The sequence below is a fragment of the Lemur catta genome, chromosome 8 (assembly GCF_020740605.2).
Source record: "Lemur catta isolate mLemCat1 chromosome 8, mLemCat1.pri, whole genome shotgun sequence".
NCBI classification, from domain to species: domain Eukaryota; kingdom Metazoa; phylum Chordata; class Mammalia; order Primates; family Lemuridae; genus Lemur; species Lemur catta.
The window spans coordinates 30,551,560-30,573,360 of NC_059135.1; the positions used below are offsets into that span (position 1 = coordinate 30,551,560).

A 21,801-nucleotide genomic window follows, 5' to 3' on the forward strand; every position below is an offset into this window, starting at 1 on the left:
TCACTCTAGCCTGGGCAACAAAGTGAGACTCTGTCTCAAAAAAAAAAAAAAAAAAAAAAGACAAGCCTTTGGAGTTTTCAAAAAAAAAAAAAAAAACCCTGTGAACATGAAGAACAGAAGCAGTTATTGAAGGCCACCACTTCATCAAATGTGTCTGCACCGAGAGCATCATTCCTACTGGCTAACCCCATTGCTAAGCTAAGAAGCCCTTTACCTTGGTGAAGAGTTGATTCTGCCTGCTGCTAAGGACATTTGCCATGAACTTTTAGGAGCGGCTGCAGTTCAAAAAGTGGCACATGTTCCTCTTTCAGCTCACACCATAACTAGATGAATTGATGAAATAGCAGAAGATACTGAGCCACAATTGTTAAAGAGGATTAATGAGTCACCGTGGTATGCAGTCCAGGCTGACGAATCTACTGATGTTAACAATAAGGCAACAATGCTTATTTTTGTGCAACATATTTTTCAGGAGGATGTGCATGAGGATATGTTATGTGCACTTTTGTTGCCAGCCAACACCACAGCTGCGGAACTATTCAAGTCTTTGAATGATTACATGTCAGGAAACTGCATTGGTCATGTTGTATTGGTATATGCATTGACAAAGCAGCTGCCATGACGAGACGGCTTTCTGGTTTCACTATTTGGATCAAGGAGGTCACTTCTGAATGTGAGTCTCTGCTCTGTGTCATGCATAGAGAAATGCTGGCTAGCCAAAATATGTCACCTGAACTAAATAGCAGTTTTGCAGGATGCAATTAAAATTATCAGTTACATTAAAGTACATGCCGTTAACTCACGTCTGTTCGCACAGCGCTATGAGGGGATGGATGCAGAGTGCACATGTCTTCTTTTATACACAGAAGTGAGATGGCTTTCTAAAGGTAGATCACTGGCCAGAGTTTTTGAGTTAGGCTAGTTGCTCCAGAGGTTTGTGTTAGAAAAACAGTCACCACTGACAGCACATTTCAGCAACACAAAACTTGCTTACTTTTGTGACATATTCAACCTGCTCAACGAATTCAATCTGTCACTTCAGGGGAGAACAACAACTGTGTTCAAGTCAGCACATAAAGTGGCTGCATTCAAAGCCAAACTGGAATTATGGGGGCAACCGTGTGAACATTGGGATTTTTGACATGTTTCAAACATTAGCAGAGATTTTGAAAGAGACTGAGCCAGGGCCTTCTTTCTCCCAGCTGGTGCATGATCACTTATCTCAGCTTTCAAAAGAGTTCTAACATTACTTCCCAACCACAAAAGACCCCCAAACTGGAAGAAGTGGATCTGTGACCCATTTGTGAATAAGTCAGGTGAATCAACTTTGTGCTAGAAGAGGATCAACTGCTTGAGATCGCAAATGATGGTGGCCTTAAAAGTATGTTTGAGACAACTTCAAATATCTATACATTCTGGAGTAAAGTCAAGGCAGAATATCCTGAGATTGCCACAAAAGCACTAAAAAGCCTGCTTTCATTTCCAGCATCCCATCTTTGTGAAGCAGGGTTTTCTGCAGTGACGGCAACGAAAACGACATTATGGAGTGGACCATAGGCAACACGCTTTAGGTGTCACTGTCTCTCATCACCTCTCGATGGGACTGTCTAGTTGCAGGAAAACAAGCTCAGGGCTCATACTGATTCTGTATTATGGTGAGTTGTATAATTATTTCATTAGATATTAATATGTAATAATGTAATAATAATAGAAATAAAGTGCACAGTAAATGTAATGCACTTTAATCATCCCTAAACCATCCACCCATGTTCCGCTTCCCCCACAGTCGGTGGAAAAATTGTCTTCCACGAAACCGGTCATTGGTGCCAAAAAGATTGGGGACTGCTGGTATATGGTATTTCTTTTGTAACACTTCCACAGAAAAGACTTAGATCCTTTTATGAGTTTTTATTTAAAAAATTTTAATGGTCCTTTACACTTTTAAGTACAAGAAAAGCGTTAAATCTTAACTATGATCTGTGAAAAGGTATTTTTGTTAAACATTGTGAACTGTAGAGCTATTGGTCTCTTTTATATAGAGGGATGTTGGTGTGGGTGTATGTGGATGAGAGAGAGAGAGAAAGTGTGGTAGGGAAAGAAGGAGAGGAAATTAAATTAGAATTAAATTTGAGAACTTACCACAAATTATCAGTAAGAGATTTAATTAATGGACTGTTCATGCAGCCTTTTTTAAATCTCTCAAGAAATCCACTAAGAAAGCAAATTACAGTATAATATTATACTTTAAAATACATAATAATATATCTTTAAAGTCTTAGATTCTACAAGTGTGAAATAAAGATTTACTGTTAAGACTTTTGCCACAGGTTAATCATCTTTCTTCTCTACTTCTATTTATGTGGCTACATCAGGCTTTTGATATATCCATTTGCTAACTTCTGGGAATCTACCAGCCTAGCAGAGCTATTGCTCTTTAGCTTACTCTTTACTTAAAACATTCAAATTTTAAATGTAGGATAATCATAGTGTCCTTCAATAACACTGGGAAGAAGGAAGGGTAACCTCTCTTGTTCACTGGTGCTTGCCTTTGTTTTTCTTTGACTTTTTTTCACTTATCCAAAGTTTAGTTGCATATATATTTACAATTGTCATATCCTTTTCATGTATTGATCCTTTATCATTATATAATGACATTCTTTGTATCTTTTTACAGTTTTTAACTTAAAGTCTATTTTTTTAATATAAGTATAGCCACCCCTGCTCTCTTTTGGTTTCCATTTGCATGAAGTATCTTTTTCCATCCCTTCACCTTCAACCTATATGTATCCTTAAATCTACAGTGAGTCTCTTGTACATAGAATATACTTGGATCTTGTTTTTGTGTCTATTCAGTTACTTTATGTCTTTTTTTGTGGAATTTAATCTGTTTACATTTAAAGAATTAATGTGATATACCACATTAACAGTATGAAGGTTTAAAACCTCATAATTATACCAATAGATGTAGAAAAAGCATTTGACAAAATTCAACACCCTTTCAGGATAAACACCCTCAACAAACTAGAAATACATAAAAGCCATATATGAAAAGCCCACAGTAAGCATCTTACTCAGCAGTGAAAAACTGAACACTTTTCCTCTAAGATCAGGAACAAGGCAAGGACACTCACTCTTGCCACTTCTATTGAACATAGTGGCAAGAACAACATAGAAGCCTAGTTGGCAATTAGGTGAGAAAAAGAAATAAAAGGCATCCAAATAAAAATCAAAAAGGAAGAAGTAAAATTATCTTTGTTTATGGATGATATGATTTTATATGTAGACAGTCCTAAAGACTCCACACAAAAAAATCCTGTTAGAACCAATAAATGAATTCAGTAATGTTGCAAGATGCAAAATCAACATACAAAAATTAGTTGCATTTCTATACACTAACAATCAACTATCCAAAAAAAGAAATCAAGAAGTAATTCTCATTTATAATAGCATCGAAAAGAATAAAATAATTAGAAATAAACTTAACAAAGGGGGTGAAAGACTTGCACACTGAGGACTAAAAAACATTGATAATGAAATTAAGGAAGAAAAAATAAAGGGAAGGGTATCCTGTGTTCATGGATTTGAAGATTTAATATTGTTAAAATATTCCTACTACCCAAAGCAATCTAAAGATTCAGTGCGATCTCTATCAAAATTCTAATGGCATTTTTCAAAGAAGTAGAAAAAACAATCCTAAAATTTATATGGTACCACAAAAGATTTTAAAATAGACAAAAACATCTTGAGAAAGAACAAAGCTGGAGGTATCATATTTTCTAATTTCAAAATATATTACAAAGGCATAGTAATTAAAACAGTGTGGACCGGCATAAAAACAGACATATAGACCAGTGTAACAGAATGCACAGCCCAGAAATACAACCATACAAATGTGATCAACTGATCTTTGAGAAGGGTGCCAAGAATACACAATGAGAAAAGAATAGTCTTTTCAACAAATGGTGCAGGGAAAAATGGATATCCACATGCAGAGGAATGAATTTAATACCATAAACAAAAGTCAACTCAAGATGCATTAAAGACTTCAAGGTAAGACTTAAAACTAAAACTCCTGGAAGAAAACCCAGGAGAAAAGCTCAGTGACATTGGTGTGGGCAATAATTTTTTTTTAATTTAATAGATTTAGGGGGTATACCCTAAATAAATTCCATTACTTGTATATTTATATAGTGGTGAAGTCTGGGCTTTTGGTGTACCCATCACCTGAGTAGTGTAAATTGTTCCGCATAGTTAATTTTTCATCATTCACCCTCTCCCACCCTTCTCCCTTGTCAGTCTCCAGTGTTCACTATTATCATTCTATATACCCTTGTGTAATCATAGTTTAGCTCCCACTTATAAGTGAGAACATGTGGCGTTTATTTTTCAGTTCTTGAGATACTTCACTTAGGATAGTGGCCTCCAATTCCATCCAAATTGCTGTAAAAGTTATTTCATTCTTGCTCATCACTGAGTCATACTCCAAGTTATATATATATACATTTTCTTTCTTTTTTTAAACATTTCAATAGATGTAGGGGGTACAAGTGGTTTTTTGTTACATGGATGAATTGTATAATGGTGAAGTCAGGGCTTTTAGTGTACCCATTGCCTGAATTGTGTGGGTTTGTATATATGTGTGTGTGTGTGTGTGTGTGTGTGTGTGTGTGTCTAAATACAGACACCACATTTTCTTTATACACTCAACAGTTGATGGGCACTTAGGTTGATTCCATATCTTTGCAACTGTGAATTGTGCTACAATAAACGTACAAGTGTGTGTGTCTTTTTGATATAATGACTTTGTTTCCTTTGGGTAGATACCCAGTAGTGGGATTGCTGCATTGAATGGTAGATCCACTTTTAGTTCTTTGAGGAAACTCTGTACTGTTTTCCATAAAAGTTGTACTAATTTCTATTCCTATCAACAGTGCATAAGCATTCCCTTTTCACTGCATCCATGCCAGCATCTATTGTTTTTGGACTTTTTAATAATAGCCATTCTGACAGGGTTAAGGTGGTATCTCACTGGCTTTAATTTGAATTTCCTTGATCATTAGTGATGTTGAACATTTTTTTTCGTATGTATTTTGGCCATTTGTACATATATTTATTTTAAATGTCTTTTCATGTTATTTGCCCCACTTTTTATTGGGGTTATTTGGTTTTTTCTTGCTGATTTGTTTTAGTTCCTTGTAGATTCTGGATATTAGTCCTTTATCAGATGTATAATTTGCAATTATTTTCTCTCATAGTTTGTTCAATCTGTTGATTATTTCTTTTGCCATGCAGAAACTTCTTAGTTTAAGTCTCATTTATTTATTTTTGTTTTTGTTGTATTTGCTTTTTGGGTCTTAGTCATAAATTCTTTGCCTAGGCCAATGTTCAGAAAAGTTTTTCGTAAGTTTTCTTCTAGGATTTTTCTTGTTTTAGGTCTTACATTTAAGTCTTTAATCCCTCTTGAGTTAATTTTTGTGTATAGGGAGAGATGGGGATCTAGTTTCATTCTTAGGTGGCTCTCCAATTTTCCCAGCACCATTTATTGAAAAGAGCATCCTTTCCCCAATATATTACATGTTTTTGTCTGCTTTGATCAGTTGGTTATAGGTGTGTGGTTTAATTTCTGGGTTCACTATTCTGTTGCATTGATGTGTCTACTTTTATACCAGTACCATGCTGTTTTGGTTACCATAGCCTTGTAGTATAATTTGAAGTTGAGTAATGTGATGCCTCCAGATTTGTTCTCTTTGTTTAGAATTATGTTGGCTATTTTGTCTCTATTTTGATTCCATATGAAATTTGGGATTTTTTTCTAATTCTGTGGAAAATAACATTGGTATTTTGATGGGAAGTGCATTGAATCTGTAAGTTACTTTGGGTAGTATGGACATTTTAACAATATTCCAATCCACAAGCATGGAAAGTTTCTACATTTTTGTGTGTCATCAATGATTTCTTTCATCAGTGTTTTGTAGTTCAAATTGTAGAGATCTTTCACCTTCTTGGTTAACTATATTCCTAGGTGTATTTTTTTGCAGCTATTATAAATGATATTGAGTTCTTGATTTGATTTTTCAGCTTGGCTATTATTAGTGTATAAAAATACTACTGATTTGTGTACCTTAATTTTGTAACCTGAGATTTTGCTGAATTTATTTATCAATACTGGAAGTCTTTTGGAGGAATCCTTAAGGTTTTCTAAATATAAGATTATATCATCAGCCAGCACAGTGGCTCACAACTGTAATCCTAGCACTCTGGGAGGCTGAGGTGGGAGGATCACTTGAGGTCAGGAGTTTTAGGCCAGCCTGAGCAAGAATGAGATGCTGTCTCTACTAAAAATAGAAAAAATTAGCCAGGTGTGGTGGCATGTGCCTGTAGTCCCAGCTACTTGGGAGACTAAGGCAGGAGGATCGCCTGACCCCAGGAGTTAGAGGTTGCAGTGAGCTATGATCATGCCATTGCACTCTAGTTTAGGCAACAGAGCAAGACTCTGTCTCAAAAAATATATATATATATCATTGGCAAACAGGGATAGTTTGACCTCCTCTTTTTTAGTATAGGTGCCCTTTATTGTTTTCTCTTGCCTGATTGCTCTGGCTCGGACATCCAGTACTATGTTGAATGGAAGTACTAAAAGTGAACATCCTCATCTTGTCCCTGTTCGTAGGGGGAATACTTACAGCTTTACCCCATTCAGTATGGTATTGGCTGTGGGTGTGTCATATATGGCTTTTATTATTTTGAAGTATGTTCCTTCTATGCCTGGTTTATTAAGGGTTTTTATCATGAAGCGTTGCTGGATTTTATCAAATGCTTTTCCCTCGTCTGTTGAGATGATCATATGGTTCTTGTTTTTAATTCTGTTTATGTAGTGAACCACATTTATTGATTTGTGTATGTTGAACCGTTCTTGCAATCTGGGCATGAAACCCACCTGATCATGGTTAATTTTGTTGGTTTTTTTTTTTTTTTTAAATGTGCTGTTAGGTTTGGTTTGCTAGTATTTTGTTGAGGATTTTTGCATCTATGTTCATGATTTTTTTATTAATATTACTGATTCAGTCTTGCTGTTCACTATTAATCTATTTAGGGCTTCTATTTCTTCCTGATTTAATCTTGGGAGATTGTATGTTTTCAGGAATTCATCCATTTCCTCTAGGTTTTATAGTTTGTGAGTGTATAGGTGTATATAATAGTCTCTGATGTTCTGTGGTATCAGTTGTAATGTCTCCTTTTTCATTTCTGATTGTGTTTATTTGGATCTTTTCCTCTCTTGGTTAGTCTAGCTAGTAGTTTATCAATTTTGGTTATCTTTTCCAAGAGCCAACTTTTTATTTTGTTGATCCTTTGTATTATTTTTTTGTCTCTGTTTCATTTAGTTCTGCTCTGATTTGTGTTCTTTCTTTTTATCTGCTAATTCTGGGTTTGGTTTGTTCCTGTTTTTCTAGTTCCTTGAGATGCATTGTTAGGTTGTTAATTTGTGATCTACTTTTTTGATGTAGGCATTTAATGCTATAAACTTCTGTATCAGCACTGCTTTTGCCATATCCCACAAGTTTTGGTATGTTGTGTTTTCATTTTTATTCTTTTCAAGAAATTTTTTAATTTCCATCTTTATTTCTTCATTGATCCAGTGATTGTTCAGGATCATGTTGTTTAATTTCCATGTGTTTCTGAAATTCCCCTTTGTTTTGATTTTTAGCTTTATTCCACTGTGGTCTGAGAAGATACTTGATATAATTTCAAGTTTTAAAAATTTATTAAGACTTGTTTTGTGGCACAAGATGTGGTCTTTCTTGGAGAATGTTCCATGTGCTGATGGAAATAATGTATATACTATAGTTGTTGGATGGAATGTTCTGTAAATGTCTTTTAAGTTCATTTGGTCTAAAGTCAAATTTAAGTCCAATATTTCTTTGTTGATTATTTGTCTTGACGATCTGTCTAGTGCTGTTATTGGAATATTGAAGTCCCCCACTATTAGTGTGCTTCTATCTATCTCTTTAGGTCTGGTAATATTTGTTTGATGAATCTGGGTGCTCCAATGGTGAGTGCATATATATTTAGGATCATCATATCCTCTTGCTGAATTGATCCATTTACCATTATATAATGACTTTTTTTGTCTTTTTCTTTTTTTAACTGTTTTTTACTTAAGTTTGTTTTATCTGATAAGTATAGCTACTCCTGCTTGCTTTTGATTTCCATTTGTGTCTTTGATTTCTATATGTGTCTTTATGGGTAGGGTGATTTTCTTGTAAGCCAGATGTATTTGGATCATTTTTTAAATCAAATCTATGTCTTTTCAGTGGAGCATTTTATCTATTACATTCAGGGTTAATATTGATATGTGAGGCTTTGTTCTTGTCATATTGTTAGTTGTTTTATAATTTGTTTCTTTCTTTTTCTTTTTGTATTTGTGGTTTGCTGAACATCTGTCATGTTGCCATGTAATTCCTTTTTCATCCTCCATTGTGTGATTGTTTTATAAGACCTGTGGGTTTTATATTTTCATGTGTTTTCATGATGGTGAATGTTAACCTTTCATTTCTCTGTTTAAGATGCTTTTGAGTATTTCTTGTAGGGTTAGTTTAGTGTCTGGGAAATACTTTATCTCTCCTTAATTTATGAAGCTTCTTCTGGCAGGATATAAAATTCTTAGCTGGCAGTTTTATTCTTTCAGCATTTTGAAAATGCTATCCCATTCTCTTCTGGCCTGTAAGATTTCCTTTGAGAAGTCTGCTGTTAGTCTGATGGAGTTTTCTTCATTGATTTCTCTTGCTAATTTTAAAATTCTTTCTTTACCTTCAGCTTTGGTCATTTTGATTAAATATTTCACAATGAAGTCCTTTTTGTAATTTATTTGCTTGGGGATTGTTAGGACTCCTGTATCTGAATGTCTAACTCTCTTGCTAGTCCTTGGAAGTTTTCATCAATTATTTTCTCAAATGGGTTTTCTAAACTTTTTAATCTCTCTTCCCCCTCAGGAATACTGATAATTCATAAGTTCAGTCACTTTATGTAGTCCCAGATGTCTCAAAAGCTTTACTCATTATTTTTTATTCTTTTTTTCCTATTTTTGTCTGACTGGATTATTTAAAAAGACCTGTGTTCAAGTTCTGGGATTCTTTTTTCTGCTTAGTCTAGTCTATTCTTGAGCTTTCAAATGTGTTTTGTGTTTTCTTCAATGAATTTTTCAGCTCCAGAACTTAGTTTTTTTTTGTTGTTGTTGTTTTTTTAGGATAACTACCTCCTTGGCAAATTTCTCATTGATTTTCTCATTTCTGAAATGATTTTTTATTTCTTTGTACTGATTTTCAGATTTCTCTTGCATCTCATTGAGCTTCTTTAGAATTAATGTTTGGAATTCTTTTTCTGGAATTACAAGGAATTCTTTTTGATTGGGATCCATTGCTGGACAGTTGTTCTGGTCCTTTGGTGGTGTCATGTTTCCTTGCTTTTTCATGTTTTCTGTATCCGTCCATTGTTATCTACACATTAGATGTAGCATTCACTTGTTCCAAAGTTTTGAAATTGCTTTTGAAGGGGAGAATTTTTTTTCTTGAAGATGTATATATTTTGTTGGTTGAGTAGGACACTTTGGCTTTTGTGGCTGCCTGTTGTAGTGTAATTTTTGTATGATTTCTTAGGTAGTACACAGGTTCAGCGGTATATGTTATTTCCTTGTTGGCTTAGGGAACAGTTATTAGTTGAAGCTGTGGTGAGGTTTTGGTAGGGATTTGAACACCAGCCAAGCCAGTCTTTGGGGCCCAGTGGTGGAAGTAGTGGGTGGGCTGAGTATCCCTAATTTTAGGCCCCAGAGCAGCTTACTCTAGCAGTGGTATTAGTGTGTCCTGGGGAGCCAATTCTTGGGCCTTCAGGTGGCTTTCTCAGAAGGTAGTAGTTGGAGCAGAGAGCTAGGTTTATGAATGGCTTCTCAGGTCCCTGAGCAGCTGGTATGATGTGGGAGGTGGCAGTAGCAGTGGTGGAGCCACCCACTAGGACCCAAGTGGTCTGTGTTGGTATTACTGGTAGCTGCAATAGATTGGGCAGGCTAGTCCCCAGTCCCGCAGCCTGTAAAAGGGTGGTGAGTATTGTCCTAAGTGTGCTTGGGAGAGCTTTGTCTTGCCCTCCCTTGCCATGGGAGTGGCAGCTGCAGCCATATCACTTTGAACTTGGCCTGAGGACAGGACAGGGTACTGGCTATGGGCTTGTAATCAAAGACAGCAGGGCCCCTTTCAGACAAGCAGCATGAGCAAGAATCTGTGGGAAGTACTGTCTGCTCATGTCTCAGTCTCACAGGAGCCCATAGCAACATAGTGGGATTTGTCCTAGATGTGTATAGGAGAGCTTGGGGTCCCCTGTCCCTCCTAAGCTGGGCGGGGCTGCAGCACCCCAAGGCTGGGTGCTGCCAGCTTTAAACTTCCAAAATGGTGCCTTAGGCTTTTGACCATAGAGGGTGGGGCTCTTCTCAGGCAGGCTGCACTGGCAAGAAACTGTGGGGAGTGCAGTTCGCTTTAGACTTGGTCCCATAGCAGCTAGCTGCAGGATGGTGGGCACCATCCCAGATGAGTGCTGGAAAGCCTGGTCTCCCTACACATCTCCAGCCAGAGGCTGTAGCCTCATTACTTCAAATTCAACCTGAGGGCATGGTGCAACCCAGTATCAAACTCCCAAAATGGTGCTTTGGATCTGTATTCAGAAAGGCTGGGGCCCCACCTAGGCAAGCTGCATGGCTAAGAAACTGTGGAAAATGCTGTCTGCTTATGTCTGTCAGTCCCAACACCAGCCCACAGCAGGGTGGTGGGGACCTTCCCAGAAGTGCGTGGGAGTGTCTGGGCTCCTCTATCCCTCCTTGGAGCTAGTGACTGTAGGTGTACTTGCAGTTCCCTGGTATGTAGGCTTTCAGAATGGTGCCCAGCTCAAGCTGCTCTAGACTCAGATACCTGTGGGAGTCTGCTTGGGTTCCCTTTCTGGAGCACCATCTCTGAGCAGTCTCCAAGAAGCTCCCTATGTTAGGTCTGAGATCTGCATGGGTTGGGCAGTTCTCTTGCAAGCAAGATTGTAAAAGCTTGCCTTGGAGAACAGAGCCCCAGGGGCTTCTCTCTTACTGTTTCCCCGAATCAGGAGCTTCTCCCAGCTCTTAGCCAGGCCCCAGCTGGGGAAGTTGGCTGGAACCCTCTCCTTATGCACTTTTGGTGCTTCCTGTCACTTCCCTGGTAAATTCTAGCAATCTTTCCTAGATGATCTGTTCAAAATGTTAGAATCTGTTTACTATTCTGATTCCTGTCTGTGGAGGAGGCATGTACTACCTGTGTCTAGTTGGCCATCTTGATCCTCTCTAATTTCTTGACTAAGACACCAAAAGCAAAGGCAACAAAAGCAAAACAGGTAAGTGGAACTATCTCAAACTAAAAATCTTCTGTGCAGTAAGGAAACAATAGAGTGAAGAGACAACCTACAGAATGAGAGAAAATATTTGCAAACTCTGTATCTAATAAGGGGTTAATATCCAAAATATATAAGGGACTTCTTCAACTCAGTAGCAAAAAAAAAAAAAAAATTAACCCGATTAAAAATAGGCTAAGCTCTAGAATATACATTTATCCAAATAATATATACAAATGACCAACAGACATATGAAAAGATGCTCAATATCACTAATCAGAGAAATGCAATTCAAAATCATAATATTGAGATATCATTTCACACCTTCTAGGATGGCTATTACCAAAAAATCAAAAAAACAAGTGTTGGCAAGGATGTAAAGAAATTAGAACCCTTTTGCACTGTTAGTGGGAATGTAAAATGGTGCAACCACTTTTGAAAATAGTGTGGAGGTTACTAAAAAATGACAAATAGATACACCATGTCATCCTGCAGTCTCACTACTGGATGTCTATCCAAAAGAATTGAAATCACCTCAGAGCAATATTTGCACTCCCATGTTCATTGCCATGCTATTAACTATAGCCAACATGTAGAAACAACCTAAATGTCCTACCACAGATGAATGGATAAAGAAAACATGGTATATGTATACTTCAGAGACATTATAGGTTCAATTCCAGATTACCACAATAAAGCAAATATCACAATTAAGCAAGTCATACAAATTTTTTGGTCTCCTAGCATTTAAAAGTTATATTTATATCATACTATAGTATATCAATATATGTATTAATGAGCACTATCATTAGGTAAAAAACCCCTGGGTATATATCTTAATTTAAAAAATACTTTATTGCTAAGAAAAATGAACAGTCCTCTGAACATCTCAGTGAGTGAATAATCTTTTTGCTGGTGGTAAGTCTTGCCTTGATGTTGATGGCTGCTGACTGATGGTTGCTGAAGGTTGGGGTGGCTGTGGCAATTTCTTAAAATAACAATGGCCTGTAATCCCAGCACTTTGGGAGGTCAAGGCACAAGGATCACTTGAGGCCTGGAGTTAAAGACCAGCCTGAGCAACCTAGCAAGACCCATTTCTACAACAAATTTAAAAACTTAGGCAGGCCTGGTGGCATGCACCTATAGTACCAGCTACTTGGGAGGCTGAGGAAAGATCTCTTGGGCCCGGGGGTTTGAGCTGTGATCATGCCACCGTGCTCCAGCCTGAGCAATGGAGTGAGACCTGATCTCTTTAAAAAAAATTGGAAATTTGCCACATTGATTGACTCTTCCTTTCACAAAAGATTTCTCTGCAGTGTATGAAGCTGTTTAACAGCATTTTACCCATAGTAGAACTTCTTTCAAAATTGGAGTCAATCCTCTCAAACCCTGCTGCTGCTTTATCAACTAAGTTTATGTAATACTCTAAATCCTTTGTTGTCATTTCAACAATGTTCACAGCATTTTCACCAAGAGTGAATTTCATCTCAAGAAAGCACTTTCTTTGCTCATCCATAAGAAACTCCTCATTCATTCAAGTTTTATCATGAGATAGCAGCAATTCAGTCATATTTTCAGGCTCCACTTTAATTATAGTTTTCTTGCTATCTCTACCACATCTGCAGTTACTTCCTTCATTGAAGTCTTGAACACACCTCAAAGTCATCCATGAAGGCTGGAATCAACTTCTTCCAAACTGCTGTTAATGTTACTATTTTGACCTCCTCCCACAAATGACAAATGTTCTTTTTTTTTTTTTTTTTTTTTGAGACAGAGTCTTACTCTGTTGCCCGGGCTAGAGTGCCATGGCGTCAGCCTTGCTCACAGCAACCTCAGACTCCTGGGCTCAGGCAATCCTCCTGCCTCAGCCTCCCAAGTAGCTGGGACTACAGGCATGCACCACCATGCCCGGCTAATTTTTCTATATATATTTTTAGTTGTCCGTATAATTTGTTTCTATGTTTAGTAGAGACGGGGTCTCGCTCTTGCTCAGGCTGGTCTCGAACTCCTGAGCTCAAACGATCCGCCCACCTCGGCCTCCCAGAGTGCTAGGATTACAGGCGTGAGCCACTGCACCCAGCCCACAAATGTTCTTAATGGCATCTAGAATGGTGAATCCTATCCAGAAGGTTTTTAATTTACTTTACCGAGATCCATCAGAGGAACACTATCTATGGCAGCTAAAGCCTTATGAAATGTAGTTCTTAAATAAGAGGACTTGAAAGTGGAAATTACTCCTTGATATATGGGCTGCAGAATGGATGTTGTGTTAGCAGGCATGAAAACAATATTAATCTCTTTATACATCTCCATCAGAGCTCTTGGGTGACCAGATGCATTATATGAGCAGTAATATTTGAAAGGAATCTTTTTTTTTCTGAGCAGTAAGTCTCAACAGTAGGCTTAAAATATTCGTTAAACCATGCTGTAAATAGATGTTCTGTCATCCAGGCTTTGTTGTTTCATTTACAGAGCACAGGAAAAATAGATTTGGCATAAATGTTAAGGGCCCTAGAATGGTAAATGAGCATTGGCTTCAACTTAAGAGTCACCAGCTGCATTAGCCCCTAACAAAAGAGTCAGCCTGTCCTTAAAGCTCTGAAACCCGGCTTTGTCTTTTTTCTAGCTATGAAAGTCCTAGATGGCATAAAAATCTGTTGTTTAGTGTAGCTGTTTTCACCAATTATCTTAGCTAGATCTGGATAACTTGCTGCAGCTTCTACATTAGCACATGCTTCTTCAATTTGTATTATACTTTTATGTTGTGGAAATGGCTTCTTTCCATAAACCACTGTTAGCTTTATACTTTTCTTCTGCAGCTTCCTCACCTTTCTTGGCTTTCATAGAATTGAAGAGAGGTATGGACTTGCTCTGGATTAGGCTTTGGCTTAAGGGACTGTTGTGGCTGGTTTGATTTTCTATCCAGACCACTAAAACTTTCTCCATATCAGCAGTAAGGCTGTTTCACTTCCTTATTCACATGTTCACTGAAGTAGCACTTTTAATTTCCTTCAAGAATTTTTCCTTTGCATTCACAACTTGGCTGTTTGGTGCAAGAGGCCTAGATTTAAGCCTATCTCAGCTTTCAACATGCCTTTCTCACTAAAACTTAATCATTTCTAGCTTTTGATTTAAAGTGAGAGACATGCAACTCTTCTTTCACTTGAACATTTAGAGGCCATTAAGGGTTATTAATTGGCCTAATTTCAATATTGTTGTGTCTCAGGGAATAGAGGGGCTGAGGAGAGGGAGAGAGATGGGGAGCCAACTAGTCAGTGGAGCAGTCAGAACACACACATTTGTAGATTAAGTTCATTAAGTTCGTTGTCTTACATGGGCATGGTTTGTGGTGCCCCCAAACAATTAAATAGTAACATCAAAGATCATTGATCACCATAACAGATATAATAGTAATGAAAAAGTTTGGAAGTGTGACACAGTGTCACATAAAGTGAACAACATGCTATTAGAAAAATGTCACCGATAGACTCCTTGATGCAAGGTTGACACGAACCTTCAATTTGTAAAAAAACACACTATGAAGTGCAATAAAGCTAAGTGCAATAAAACAAGGTATGCCTGTATTACCTACAATGGACAATATCATTCAGCATTAATAAAGAAGAAGATCTTGCCACTGTGACAACATGGCTGAACCTTGAGGACCTTATGCTAAGTGAAATAAGCCAGTCACAGAAAGACAAACACAGCATGATGCCACTTGTATGAGGTATATAAAATAGTCAAACACACAGAAATAGAGTAAAATAATGGTTGCCTAAGACTTGGGGGAGGGGCAAATGGGGAATTGCTTTTCACCAAGTATAAAGTTTTGGTTATACAAGATGATGATATTCTAGAGATCTGCTATGCAACATTGTGCCTATAGTTAACATTACTGTATTTTACACTTGAAATTTTGTCAGCAGGGTAGATGTCATGGTAAGTGTTCTTACCACAATTAAAAGAAAAAAAAAAAAGAGTCATGATGCTAATTGTGACCATAGTAAATTGTTTTTACTAGTATTGCATTTATTTGTATCTCACTTCTTTATTTTCTTTCTGTCCCTTTTAGGTTTTCCTTTTCTACTTGCTAAATATGTATTCCTTATATTCCCAGGAAAATTTTACAAGTGTTTCAGTGAGCCTATCTTGAATGGTTCTATTTTCTCTGATTTCATACATCTTTATTCTAGCCTCTTTTTCCAATCCCAAGCCTATCACTTACCATCTGGCATTTATTTTATTTCCTCTCAGCTTTTACAAAATATAGTCTATACCTGTTTTTGTGTCTTATATTTGTGGATCTGAAATCTTACCACTTTATGCCTGTTTTCATTTCATTTCCACATTTATTTATTTACCACTCTCCCATCTTCCCAGAGATTCATCAGCCTGTTTTTACTAAGTAGTGTTTATGTTTGGATAGCTGCTTTGATTTAAGGTGCTCTTTGTTTCTGGTGAGAAAATTGTAATAGTATTTTATTAATGTTCATACACATAAATAATGTGTTCATTGTTTTATATAAAATAAAATATTCCTATTAATTTTTAACAGATGCCTTTCTCATAAAGGAGGAAACTAAAACTACTCCAAATGAGGTAAGGGAAGTTGGAGAGAACTTCTAATAGTCATTATTTTATAAAGGGATGAAATATTTGTAAATGGGAAAGTATTTATAGATAAATGAAAAAAGCACCCAAGAAGTTTTCAATTGTTTTGTGATTATTTCTATTATGGCAATATCTGTACAGTTACATTGTTGAAATAGAGGCTTCAGTGTAAAATAATAATATTTAAAAATATATTTGGAAATAGGGGACAAAAGGTGTTGAGGAAGAGAAAGGGAAACAAGTTAAGAAAAAAGTGTGAAGTTCTGCATAAGATCTCAGAAATGCCATAGACCTAACTGTATTTTTTACTTTCTCACCAAAATCTTTTATCATACTGTAAACTTTGCCCATGGAATAATATTATATAGTTTATAATAGAGATCAATAAAAATAGAGTTCATATAATATAATTTGCTTTTCAGCTAATTTTATAGAAGGTATTCATTCCATAAACAGTGGATCCCCATGTAAACCAATAAAAAGTAAAATGTTCTTTGCTGCTTGACAAATACGATTTAGTGATTTCCATTCTTGGGTCAGTGGCTCCCAAATACCAACTGAAGAGTCCGTATGTACTGTTTTCTGCAGTTAAGGAAAGAAAAAAAGACAATATAGAGAATTTTCACAAAGTTAAATTTATTTAGCTTAACAGGCTATCCTTCATTTTATGATATTTTTGTACTATTTTGCTATTAAAATTTTCTTTATTTTATTATATAGTTGTGATTTTATATTGTTCCTTTTGCTATTTTGCTATTAAAATTTCCCTTGTTTCATAATATATTAATGATAGCATAATAACAGTAAAATGTCATACCCTCAGATTTTTTATTTTTATATAAACCAAAGATGTTGCTGGTTTATAAAATTTGGACCTATGACAACCACTGCTTTATAAACCACACTTTATCATTTTTATAGAAAGTATTCTACAGTCTATGATTTCAGGCAAGTAGAGAATTTCTCATATCTTTTATTGAAAATGTAATAATTTACAAATATTAATGGTAATTTTTATAATAAAGGGTAAGTGTACAACTAATTTTAAGTCATTTTATTAATTTTAACTATTTCATAGTCAGTGGTGACTAATTGGTAGCTTGTTTCATGGCTATATTTTCTAGTTACTGGATAAGCACAATAAGAGAGGCCTGAGCATACCAACTTTGAACCTATTACACCAGGATAATTCAGCTGCTGTTTCTCCTAAAAGTGATGAATCAACGCGTCCACCCACAGATATTCCATTGACCACTATTCCTAGACTGGAAATCACAGAAGAGGACAATATACCACCTTTATATCCACGTCCATCAGAAGTTGTGCCAGAGAGAAAAATGAAAAAATTATCATTTCTGAAAGAAGAAAAATTGAAAGATAGACATCCAGGCATTTTAAAAACAGAATCATCTTCATCAGAGGTAAAGTTGAGAAGTAGCTGTATAAATTCAGAGAGAATAAGAAGGATGAACTTAAATTCATCTCCAACAGAAAATAGGTGGCAAAGCAACTCTGGAAACTTAGCTGAAAAGAAGAGCACACGCTTAGTTTCCCCAGATTCAAAAATAAAAGGTAGTTTTCAAAGGCAAGATCCAAAAGAAGACCTTGAAGTAAAGTGTCTGCCCTCACATCAGAACTATAAGGCTAGGAAAAATAATCTATTTTTTTAAAAAAATTAGAGTGAAATAAATTGAAAATGCATTCAAGTGTCTCGAAGTGGAAATGTGTCTTAAGTATATTAAATATTCCTATCTTATTTATACTGATTAAGTGGTGAGGATAAAAACATTTGAAGAAAAAGCAAAGTGATTTGAGATGCCAGTAATACAAATTAATCTCATAGGTTAGTATAAAATTCAGCTGAAGGTGTAACAACAATAACGAAATGTAAATTCAAAGATAATTTAAAAGCCTGAGAAGTTATTTCAGTGGAAATTTTTAATCAAACTTATAGGAAATATAGGAAATAGCATATGTTCTCCTTCTTACAAATAATTTTATAGTTTAAAACGAGAATGATCAGAATGTAAATTTAAAGGTATATCAGAGTAAAGACTTTCTTGAAATGACAGTTATTGTACCTAATTCTTTACATCTAATTTGAATCACTATTACAGGTACCTTCTTAAAGCAGTATAAAAAGATGTACCAGTCAGAGAGTAAAGAACTTGAGTTCCGAGAAAGGCTCTGCTTCTAAATACTTCAACTAGCTTAGACATCCAAATCTCTAGACCTATTTTCTTATCTTTTGAATGGTAGATCAGACTCGGTCATTTCTAAATTCTCTTCCACATTTAAAAAGATATAATTTTAGCTTGGAATTATTCTTGATTACCTAAGTCAATAGCTTAACCAATGTAACTTAAAAAGAAAAACATTCTGTTGAATGTGAAAGTAATACACAGTCACAGGAAATTTTGAAAATGGAGAAAAGCATAAAAAAGAAAAAAAAAGTAGTTATAATTCTACTGCCACATTTAAAAATTTTATTTCCTTTCAGTCTTTGTTATGCATATATAGATTATATCTTTTATGTGTTTTTAAAATTTGCATCTATATATATGTAATTTCATATTATGCCTTATTGCCTTAACGTTATTATAAGCTTGCTACCTGAATTTTCTTAAAAATTTGAAAGATGCAGAACATCCTCAAATATGGATATTCCATGATTTTTAAATAATTTTCATATTGGACATTAAGTTTTAAATTAACATTCTCTTAACTGTTTGGATCTGTGATTATCTCCTAATATATTTATAGAAATGGCATGTTGACAAATTGCTTTCCAGGATTATACTACTTTACGTTTTCACCAATCGTATTGAGTATTGTTGATCTTTTAAATGATGATTAAAACTTTTTCATGTTCATTAGACATTTTTATTTTCCCTGCCGTGAATAGACAGGTCATGTTGTTTGTCTCTTTTTCTCTTTTAAAGACATAGAGGTAGTCCATATTTAGAGATTAACTATCTCTAGCCCCAAGTAATTCATGTTCCTTCCACATGTAAAATATTACTCTCCTTCCAAGATCCTTAATCTCATACTATTACTGCATCAGGCTCAGACTTGAAGTACAGAATTTTATTTTCTAAATCAGGTCCATGTGGGTGAGTGTGGCTTGAGTATGGCTTCTCTCAATTTTAAAACCTATAAATTGAAGAGACCAGTTATCTGTCCCCTACGTACAGTGGTGAGTCAGGAACAGGAAAACTGGAATAGACACTTATATTTCAAAGGGGGAGGGAGGAAAGACGTGAGGCATGTACCAGTCAGTGGACCACAGTAATTCTGAAGTTCTTGGCTTTGCCCTCTGAATAATCCTTCTTTTTCCATAAGAAAGAGCTTATGTTTTTGGTTGAGTAGCTTTGCAGCCTATGTCCTGTCTATAGAAAATTGAGGGTTCAAATGTGTCTTTTCGTTTTAAACTATCCATGTTTCTTTTAGTCCAAGATGCTATGGCTCTCTGAAAGATTTTTTGTGCTTCCTGTGTATCAAATTAAGATCTTAATTAGCCAAATATTACACTTCCAAATATTTTCAAGACAGAACCTTATTTCCTTGGGCTGAGAGTCAGGGTGTTATGGCAAAATATCCTTAAGAATTTTAGAAGTGCTCCTGTCTAGCAGAGAGGGCCTAGATACCACCTAAGATTCTTAGAATATTTTTTGTCTAGCTGAGAAGGTCTGTGAGGCACCACCTTAAATCTTTTTGAGGTCTTAGCAACAGATCTTATAGCCACAACCTTGTCATCTTGACCCTAAAACTACATTCCAGTGAACCCACTCTTTTCAAGGTCCCAAGGACTTCCATATTACCAAATATGATTATCAGTTTTCAGACCTCATCTTCTTGACTGCTAAGTAGCATTTGACACAAATAATTGCACCTTTTTTTGAAAGTGATTTTTTTCGTTGGCCTTTTGTAATATCAAATTCTCCTGGTTCTCTGCCTTCCTCACTGTCTGATCTTTGCTGGGGAAGTCTCCTCTTCCAGATTATAAATGTAGGAGTGTCCCAGGCCAGTGCTTGTATTTTGTCTTCCTAACCTTTCTAGGTGATTCATTGAGTCCGTAGCTTTAAAATATTAATACCATGTATAAATGAATGACTCCAAAATCTCTGAGCTCTTCCTTGAACTCCAGATTATATATGTAACAATTTGCTCACTTAGATTTCTCATAGATGTCTTGTAGAAATGTCAAACTTAACATGACCCAAACTGATCTCTTAATTTCACCTCCATCAACTCTCCACTCCCAACTTAAATTCTCTCCTCTGAATGTTTTCTATGCATTTAATTTCTTCAGCATATAGACATTCCAGGCATTGTTTCTAGCTATATAGAATATGTTGAACAAAAAGGACAAAAATAAATGCATTTGTGGAGCTTATATTCTTATAAATGGCACTTCTAAATTTTTAAAACCAAAATTCTAGGAGTCAACCTTAGTTTCTTGGTTTCTCTCATCTCTTATATTCAATCTGCCATCAAGTCTTGTCGGTACTATATTCAACATATATCTAAAATCTACCACCTTCACTGCTATCACTTTAGACCAACCTACTCTCATCTCTCCCCTCTGCTATAAAAGCTGGTTTCTCTACTTCCCATTTTGCCTCTATCTAGTCTATTCTTATAGCAACCAGACTGATGTTGTAAAAATGTTAATCTAAATAATGTCAGTCCCCTGCTCAGTGTTCTTCAGTGGCATCTTTTCATGCGTGGAATAAAATAAAATCCAAACTATTCACCATCATATACAATGTCTCATTTAATCTGTATTCTGTGGATTTCTGTGTCCTTTTGTCTTACCATTATTCCCTTTGTTCACTCTGCTTCAGCCACATTAATCTTCTTGCTATTCCTTTAACAAACTAAACTTGCTCTAGCTTCAGGGTCTTTTTATAATACTATTCTCTCCAACGGGAATGCTATTCCCCCAGATCTTTCATTCACACCATTTAGGTCTTTGCTCAGATGTTACCTCCTTAAAGGGGCCCTCTCTGACCACTCTATGTAAGTTAATTATACACTTATCCACCCTATCCCATCCCTAGTATTCGTTCTTCATGTATCATATTATATGTTTGTTTACCTGGTATCACATTACATGTTTGTTTACTTGTTTGTTGTCTGTCACTTCCACTGGAGTTCAAATTCCAGATGGTAGGGACTTAGTCTTACTCATCACTGTATCTTACTATCTACAATAGTGATGAGTCCATGGTAAGCACTCAATATGTGTTGAATTATTTAATTAGTTAAAAATACTGCAGGGCTTTGAGGGATTTTCTTAGGAATCTCTGAATATAGTATAACTCCTGGGCCTCATTATATGTAGTTAATGAAAATCATTCACCTGGTTGTAGGAAACGCAAATCATTTTAATACCCTTAAGGGTATCTGGTCTGGCTGGATGAACCGCCTAGCTCTGACAAACCAATATCAGGTATAAGGCAGCAAGATTAATTCCACAGTCTACAGAGGGTAGTGGTAAGGGCTTTAATTATGTTTGAGTCTTTGTGTTTAAAGCCTCTAGGGCCTGCAGAAGATTAGGGTTAAGGAAGGCAGAGAATGATATATGTAATATCACTAACTTCATATCTTCTATTCATCCATTGAACTGCCTTCATTAAGCTATGAATTCCATTCACAAAATTTAAATCTCTGAATAATAACTGATGGTGCTAATGGGAAATATGCCATAATCTCCCAAGAGCATTGTCTTTGCTAGCTCTGTACTTTGAATCAACCAAAATCATGCATTGATTTGTAATTATTTTATCCATT

At 35.9% G+C, this 21,801-nt stretch overlaps 2 protein-coding genes across 3 annotated transcripts in view; one reads left to right on the forward strand and one right to left on the reverse strand.

Annotated features, from left to right (window-relative positions):
• The window catches only part of C2CD6 (C2 calcium dependent domain containing 6), a 116,665-nt gene that overhangs the window by 58,925 nt on the left and 35,939 nt on the right, over positions 1–21,801 (forward strand). Inside the window, exons 12-13 of the mRNA XM_045559735.1 lie at positions 15,950–15,993; positions 17,130–17,426. Of these exons, the coding sequence (XP_045415691.1) occupies positions 15,950–15,993; positions 17,130–17,426 (341 nt within the window). The remainder of the gene's footprint in view (positions 1–15,949; positions 15,994–17,129; positions 17,427–21,801) is intronic.
• STRADB (STE20 related adaptor beta) overlaps positions 16,499–21,801 on the reverse strand; it is a 68,270-nt gene continuing 62,967 nt past the window's right edge. For both annotated transcript variants that reach the window (XR_006736946.1, XM_045559730.1), the window contains one exon: positions 16,499–16,587. The gene's annotated coding sequence lies outside the window, so the exon portion shown is untranslated. The remainder of the gene's footprint in view (positions 16,588–21,801) is intronic.